This window comes from Mastomys coucha, unplaced genomic scaffold, assembly GCF_008632895.1.
Source record: "Mastomys coucha isolate ucsf_1 unplaced genomic scaffold, UCSF_Mcou_1 pScaffold9, whole genome shotgun sequence".
NCBI classification, from domain to species: domain Eukaryota; kingdom Metazoa; phylum Chordata; class Mammalia; order Rodentia; family Muridae; genus Mastomys; species Mastomys coucha.
Window position 1 is genome coordinate 13,891,459 of NW_022196915.1, and position 8,492 is coordinate 13,899,950.

Genomic DNA, 8,492 nt, shown 5'->3' on the forward strand with positions numbered 1-8,492 from the left:
ACAACCTAAACAGAGTGTGAGGAAGGGAGAGCTGTTCAGTGGGTAAAGACATTTGCTACCAAGCCTGGGCTTGACTGACACGTGGTAGAAGGGGAGAACCTATTCCTGTGTTTTAGTTAGTGTTTCCATTGCTGTGAAGAGACACCATGACTAAGGCAACTCTCATAAAGGACAACATTTAATAGGGGTTGGCTTACAGTTTCAGAGGTTCAGTTCATTATCATGATGGGAAGCAAGGCAGCACGCAGGCAGACATGTTGCTGGAGGAGGAGCTGAGAGCTTTCCATCTTGATCCACAGAGAGTCAGAAGGAGACTGTCTTCTACAGACAGCTAGGAAGAGGGTCAGGAACACACTGGCCAGACTTGAGCTTATATATGAGTCCCCAATTGTGCCATCTCCCACGGACCAAGCATATTTAAATCACCACATTCCACTTCCTGGGCCCCATAGGCTTGTTCAAACACATTAGTCTCTGGGGGCCATACCTAGCCATGGCATAATGCAAAATACATTTAGACTAACTTCAAAAGTCCCCACAGGGGAGGCTGAGGAAGGAGTTCTATTAGTTCAAGGCCAGACTGTAAAATGAGTTCCATCATGGGCTACAAAGTGAGCTCAATTGGTAGAGTGCATGCCTAATAGGAAAGAAGCCCTGGATGCCATCCCAAGCAATGGATAAACTGGGTCTGACTCAATACTGCATAAACTAGACATAAACTGGATGTGATGATGTAATATATTCTACATAAGAGAAATATAGAGTATTTGTCTGATATGTGTGTACATATACATATGAGAGGGGGAGGGAGGACAGAGACATATGAAAGCAGGAAAGACTGTCTTATAGGAGGCAGAAAGAGAACTGGGAAGAGGTGAAGAAGAAGCAGAGGAGGGTAGTGAGGGGGAAATGTGAGCAAAATAGAATGACATATGTATGGATGCACATTTAATGAAAGCCATATATACTAACTAGAAAAATTAACAAAATGTAAAGTTGAACTAGATACCTACTTGTTTCTAAGTTTATGAAGGCAACTGTGGTCCTAATATTTAACTTTGTACTGTTAAATAGTATTCTCTAGGATCCTTAATGCTTTTCCCACTACTGTTGGGTGGAGACAAGAGTGGATTTACACTTTTAACCTGTGCTGGTTCTGTCTTCAGAACTACAAGCATCTGTGGTAGTTCCTTTCCTCGTACACCTACACACACACACACCTACACACATACACGCACACACACACACACACACACACACACACACACACACACACACACACAGAGGCACAAACAGAAACCAGTGCATGAATATTCTTTCTATCTTGCTATGGCTTTTCTCACGTGCTTGGAACTTAGCAAATTTCTGTCCCCCTCTGCTCCTCCTCATCCAATCCTAACACCTCAGCCTAGCTATTCTATGGATGATGTTAGAATTAAAACCACACCCCAATGAACTGTAAACTTGATAAAATAACTATGCCTGTTTGCTTGCTCTCGAGTCATGCCCTTGATACCTAGCAGTGCTAATAAACGACTGGCAAGTATTTCTAATATTGAATGTTAGTAGCTTTACGCAGAATTTAAAATTACTATTTTATTTATTTTAAGATGGGTGGCATATATGCATGTGGTAATTTCAGTACTAAGGAGGTTGAGGCAGGAGAATTAGGAGTTCTAGGACAGCTTGGTGAACATGAAACCCTATCACAAAACAAAAACAAATGTCTCAGATTTTAGAACATTCCAATTTAAAAAAATATAAATTTCAATCTCCAGCTCACTAATACTCTAAAATAAATGTTAATTTGGGTTAGAACAATACTTTATGAGATCAAACCTCTGTAGGTGATCTGTGGCTCTCTATGGCCTTAGTTTTAAGCTTAGTGATTAAGAGCACTGGCTGCTTTTCCAAAAGACCCAGGTTCAAATCTCGGCATCCATATGGCAGTTCATAACTGTCTGTAATCCCAGTTGCAGGGGATATGGTACCCTCATACATGCATGTAGGCAGAACATCAATGATAATTAAAAAAGAATCCTTTCCAATCAAACTCTGGTTGTCTATACATAGTCCTCTTACAGAGAAAGCCAGATTTTACTGAGTGGATTATTAAATGAGAGCACCACTATCTAATTAATTCCCAGGCAACTTTTAATTTGATAAAGATGAACATTTAGGAATAAGAAAGCCACCATGTAAGGACTTCAAGGTGTTAGTTTTTGATCTTCTTTTACATCAGGTAAAGCATGCTCCTTTTCCCAATTCTTCCTGTCTGTCTGTGTCTGTCTGTCTATCTATCTTATGTATCTACCATCTACCTACCTACCTACCTATCTATTTTTGTGGTGCTGCAGAATTCTAAGGACAAACTCAAAGTCTCTACCATTAGGCTACATTTGCAGCCCTCTCATGTTTTATTTTATTTGATACAGGGTTCTTACTATGTATTCCAGGCTGACTTTGAACATGTATAGATCCTCTTACCTCTTCGTTCTGAGTGCTGGGAATAGGTATGTGCCATCAAGCTCATCCTCCCCAATTTTAAAAAGTTACTTAAATAATGTATGAGTTTTTCTAAACCTTGTCCTTTTCTTTCACCATTTGAAAAAAAGTTTTAAAATGTACTTTTTACCTTAGCTTCTAATCCCCAGGTAGCCCAGGATGATCTTGAACTTCTCTCTTGCTTCTCTACCTCCCCAAGGGTGTGCCACCATGCTCAGTTCATTTAGTGCTGGTGGATTAAAACCTGGACTTTGTGTATGCTAGGCAATTGCAAGGAAGTCAACTAAATCCCCAGCACTTACTCTGTTTACTAATAATTGATTTACATACACTTTTCCTTGATTTGGTTCACAGAGGTGCAGGTTTTTACACTACACAAGATGTCAAACAAGGGATGCTAATCCCAGATCCTCTGCTGCTCTTGGAAAGCTCTTTAAGTCCCAATCATTTGACAGAGGCTGTGGCTTTATTGCAGTTTAGTATCTTGGCCTAGCAATTCCTTCAGCAATATTGGGGTGTTGGAGGACAAAGATCTGGGCATCCTGCTGCTGTTGCTTAGAGATCTTGAGTAAAATGTATCCTTGTGTTTCTTCATCAAATGGATTAGGCCAGAGCTGCTTGAAAATTAGGCCTTAGGCAGTGTAAATACTTTGGTTGGAATTAGACTTGGCTTTTGTCATCTCAATTTGTCTAAGTTTCAACATTTAAATTGTGCAAAAGCATCTCCTTGGTATGTGTTGTGAGAATGTGTCTGTGCTGATGGTAACTCAGGACCCCTTACCTAGATAGAAACTATTAAAAGGCCCTTCCTTCATTTCACTATCAAGTTGCTTTCTTCTAGGTGGTTGAACACGTGTTTGAGCATGCCTGCCCCCCCTTATCATTAGGTTGTAAATTATGCAGCAGAATCCCAAATATTGAATGTTTGCTTAGATAGTGCTACGCGATCTGGAGGACAACGACCAGTGTTTGATCTATTGGGAAGGCAGAAAGTCTAGAGGGAATAGAATGTTATCACCCTGTTTATCACTGGAGGCCATTTTCTTATCTCCTCTCACTTCGTCTGTTATCGTGTGTTTATAGTCTCTATGCATATAGGTAGTTTGCCTGCATTTATGATAGAGCACCACATGTATGCCTAGTGCCCTCCGAGGCCAGAAGAGGACATGGATCCTCTGAAGCGACTACCATCTGGTTGAGTTGTCGTATGCCGGGAATCGAACTTTAGTCCTTTAGAACAGCAGCAGCTCAAAGCAGATTGATGAGTATGTCACAAGACCAGGATCAGCCAATTATCTGCCGGGTTTGGTCCACAGAACTCTGGAGGGGAGAAGGTAATCCCTTGCAAGAGTACTGTCCGGTAGAAACCCCCTGGGCTTGCCTGCGTCAAACAGTGCGCGGACAGGGCAGGGCCCAGGAATCCGCAGAATGCGGCCAGGCCCAAGCCCTCACTCAGGAGCGACGGCGTCGACGCTTTCCCCGGGCGTGGCACTCTCCTCTTTTGGCGGGCTCGGCATTGCGAGGCTCCGCCCCCCTGGAATGGTCTCTCTGCATTCGCGGAGGCGGGCGCTGCCTTCCTATTGGTAGAGCGGGTCCGCCGAGGCTCCGCCCCCTCCCCGGGCCCGACGCGAGCACGTTGGGTAGTGGGGGCCGGTGGAAAAGTCGCCGGAGCGGCTCCCGGGGCGAGAGGCACGCTAATAGCCGCGGTGGCGGTTAAGAGGCGTCTCTGTGGCTGGAGTGCGGCTCCCGGGGCCAGAGGGGCCGGGTGGGCCGAGAACTCGGCGGCCTGGCCCGCCGCCCTTCTCCCCCACGCCCGTCGACCTTGTGGGCGGAAGCTTCCTGGAGCGACTCACGTCCGCGCGATGGCGACTGCTGCTGCGGAGACGGAGGCCTCTTCGACGGACGCGGGCTGGGAAAGCGGCGGCGGCGGCAGCGGAGACGACGGGATGAAGCCAGCGCTTCCGGAGCTTGAGTCCTCCCTACAAAATGGCGGCGGCGGCGGCTGCGGCGCGCGGCCTGAGGAGACCGCGGCAGCCGAAGCCGCCCGGAGCCACGGCCACGAGCAGCCTCAGCACACCTCCGAGGCGGCCGGGGCCGCTCTGCCCAAAGGCGCCGAAGAGCCGGAAAGGCCTTTTAGGCGGAGTTTTCAGATCCCCAGGAAGAGCAGAGAAAAGAAAGGTGGTGCCTCCCCTTCCTCTCAACCCCTCTCTCTCTTCCCTCCCCCTCCATCTTTTTCATTAGAACCTCTCTGTCTCCTCTTCCCACACCCATCCGAGACACGTAAACACGCACGCAAGCGCCAGCCGCCTCTCCCCTCACTGCCACGGCCGCCCAGCCGCCCTTGGTGCGAGAGGAGGATAGGGTGGAAACCACGCTCCTCCGTTCTCCCACTCCCCGTGCAAGTTGGAAGTAAGCTCAGGTTTGAAGCGTTTCCATAAGGCTGCAGCTCCCAGAGCGGAAAGATGGTGCTTGGTGCCCCCTCTTTCCCCAAGCCCAGAAGGCAGAGAAGCTGATGGTGGCCTCCTAAAGATGCTTCTGAGAAGTCTGCTTGTGGAAATAGCCTGTGGCCATGGATTCTGAGGCTTTCTCCAAGGCCATTGCGTTCTGAGGACAAGTGTTTCTCGCTGTGGAAATTCTTCAGCTCTGTGTGTCTACTTGAAATGTGCTCGATGTCAGCGTCTTCTCTTATTTAGAAAAATCTCCATTAGTATATGCGCTTCATGCAGTTTTCCATCACACTTCATTTCCATGTAGTTTTTTTTTTTTTTGGAAAAGCATTAGGATACATAGGTTTCTTCTGTATAACTCCAAGTCTAGAATGACTTTTAAAGTCAACTCTTAGTTTCTTAAATCGATTATAGAAACAGTTGGGTTGCTTACCTTTTGAGATCTTAGTGCCATGTTGTAAAACATACAGCACTGTCTTTTTTTTTTTTTCCCCCCCTTAGAATAGGTTTTGACTACCCGGTAATTTGGATTTTCTGGATTTGACTTAAAATTTGCCTTCTTACTGCATCTTTTTAAATTATTTATTTCTCAAAGCTCTTTTTTTTTCTTTTTGTCATTTGAATCTCTGAAGATTTAGAATCTTGATTGGAACAGTGCATCTGGGTAACCAACTCTCTTTGCACAACTGAGATTATGAAAGTACAAAGAAAGTTCCTTTCTAGGTGTATGACAAAGCCAAGTAAATAGCATGATAAATCATGCAAAGAAGGATGAAGTTATCTTTGCAGAGTTGATGTAATACTTGTAATACTTTAGGATGTAGGGCAAGACAATTCACTTCATGTAGTTAAGGTGCGTATGGTTGTGCTGATACAAGAAAAGTTAGATACTCATCCCCAATGGCCAGTTGGTAGAAAAGGTTGGAAGTACTTTTAAGTAGGACCTCATAATAATAGTAAGTAAGGTCTTAACGTTTTCAAGTTGTATCAATTTTTTTGACATTCTATTTTAGATTTTAAATGACTAAGGCTGTGAACAAATCACCTTTAAAACAAGACTTTTTAAACGGACCAGGAAGCTGGCTTAGAGTTCTTTAGGATTTTGTTTGAAGTTTGGTAAGGTGGTATGTACTTCTTAAATTTCATAAGCCAAATCCAGAAGTTGCTCTAAAATGACTGCCCTTGAACATACTAAAAGTGGCGCAGGGAATTGGGGAGTATAAACCGTAGCTGCTTTCTCCCTGGAGTCTGATGTATTCCTTGGGGGAAATGCTTATATTTTCCATTTTGCCTAGGGATACGATTTTTTACTCTCATCTGTAATGGAGGTTGTAGTTAGGAAAGCATGGTAGATTTTTTTAATTTTTACTGAAAATAATTCTTAATATATAACTGTACACCAGGCAGCAATTGTTCAAATAGTACATAATAGGGTCAAATCAAAACTTTAAAAAACCAAATAATAGAATCTCCTTATGTTGTTTAGCCCTGAAATGCTCCTGCCTCAGCCTTCTTGCTAGGTGAAATTATAGATGATGATATGATCTATTAATATAGCTCTTTCAAGTAACTATTTTAACCATCTCAGATTTTATCCTAAGTTGGGAGAAGTTAGTCTTTGAATTTCAGATTTTTACTATATAAACATACTTTATCACTTTAGAACAGTTATAAGAGTGTTTCTCCTTTTTTCCTTTTTTATTTTATTTTTTTTAAAAATAAGTCTTACAGTCTTTTACATAGTCCTGGCTGTCCTGGAACTCACAGAGATCCACCCTACCTCTGCCTTCAGAGTGCTGAGATTGAAAATAAGCAATACAGCCCAGCCTGTCTGTCTGTCTGTCTCTCTTTCTCTCTCTCTCTCTCTCTCTCTCTCTCTCTCTCTCTCTCTCTCTCTCTCTCTTTCTCTAGACATCACATAATCAGCATATAGTGTGCAATACAGAACAAAGGGTTGGAAGGAAAACAAAATAGTATAGAGACTGTTAAGTTTCCTTCCATCATTGATGAGAAGGTTTGAGAGTATGTTTAGGATTTAGCTTGGTACTAATAGTCATCTGACTTAATACCATAAGAAACTTTTTATAGATAGGTCTTGAAGTTTTCAGCATCAGAAGTTTTGTTGCATTCATAATTTAGTAGTCTTAACTGGTTTCTGGTGAAACTTAAAAGTTAGGATGTTAATTTTTAAACAATTTCTTAAAATACCATTCAGTATAATTTGTTGACTTTCAAAGCTATATTTGAGACAGGTCTTACTATGTAGTCCATCAGACATTCAGCAATCCTCTTGTCTCAAGTCTCCTAAGTGCTAAAGTTTCACACCTATAGGAACTTGTTCAGCTCTTGAAAGTTTCCTTGATGATAGCATGACATCTAAATACTGCCATTTTAGTGGCATAATAATACTGGCAAGCAATGTTATTGTACTTGATAGGTTGTAGACATTGCTCTTTGTATATAATTACATCTCAACAATTCTTTGTGGTAGGTATTTGTCCATTTTATAGAAAAACTGAAGTACTGAGATGTAACTTGTCATTTAATTAGTAAATGGTGCTGATGGAATTTGGACATGTATAAACTGCTTGGAACTACTCAACTGTAGCATGGTTATTCCTAATAGTCTAAATTTTATTTTTATTTAGGGTGGCAGGGTTTATTTTGGCTCACAGTTTCAGGGTATAGTTGATTATGCTGAGAAGTCATAACAGCACAAGCCTGGCGGTTAATCACATGATAATACATCTGTAATCAGAAAGCAGAAAAAGATAAATGCCCCCTCCACCCCCACTCTTCCTTGAGGCAGGAGCTCCCTATGTATTCCAAGCTGGCCTCAAACTCAAAACTTGATAGTACTACTTTAGCCTCCTAACATCATCACAAGTGGCTTTATAACCTAGAATTTAAGTTAGCTTTTGATTTGACCAGTTGTGAAATTGGAAAGTTTAGCGTATATTCAACCTTGGGGAGAAATTTGAGATGGAAAGATTATGTTCACTATAAATAATGGCAGATTATATGTTTTAAAAGGTTTTGTATTAGCTGGGCATTGGTGGCGCATGCCTTTAATCCTAGCACTTGAGAGGCAGAGTCAGGTGGATTTCTGAGTTCGAGGCCAGCCTGGTCTACAGAGTGAGTTCCAGGACAGCCAGGGCTACACAGAGAAACCCTGTCTTGAAAAACTTTAAAAGAAAAAAAGTTTTGTATTTTAAATTTTTTTCAGAGCAAATACAGATTTATTTATAGATAGAACTCCCAAGAGTGGGAGGAAGGCCAAAGGATAAATACTCATATTTTACTGATTATGATGTGTGTTGTAGTATTTATTGGTTGGGCTATTTTCTGTAGTATAGGGAGTCACAAAAATTGCATTGGCCTGTAGATGGATTGCCATGTTTTCTATATCTAGCATGTCATCAAAAATAAATTAAAATTAATAGTTGAATTTGACAGTATTTCTCTCTAAAGTATTTCTTGGGATGATACACTTTCTAAAAGATACTCATCTTTTCTAACAAAATTTGCAGTTTTTTTTTT

General features: G+C 42.1%; 1 protein-coding gene across 3 annotated transcripts in view; it reads left to right on the plus strand.

The window, feature by feature from the left end:
- The first annotated feature begins 3,943 nt into the window (after positions 1–3,943).
- The window catches only part of Tasor (transcription activation suppressor), a 53,667-nt gene continuing 49,118 nt past the window's right edge, over positions 3,944–8,492 (plus strand). For all 3 annotated transcript variants that reach the window (XM_031362620.1, XM_031362618.1, XM_031362619.1), the window contains exon 1: positions 3,944–4,683. In XM_031362620.1, coding sequence (XP_031218480.1) covers positions 4,368–4,683 — 316 coding nt within the window. In that variant the 5' untranslated portion in view covers positions 3,944–4,367. The remainder of the gene's footprint in view (positions 4,684–8,492) is intronic.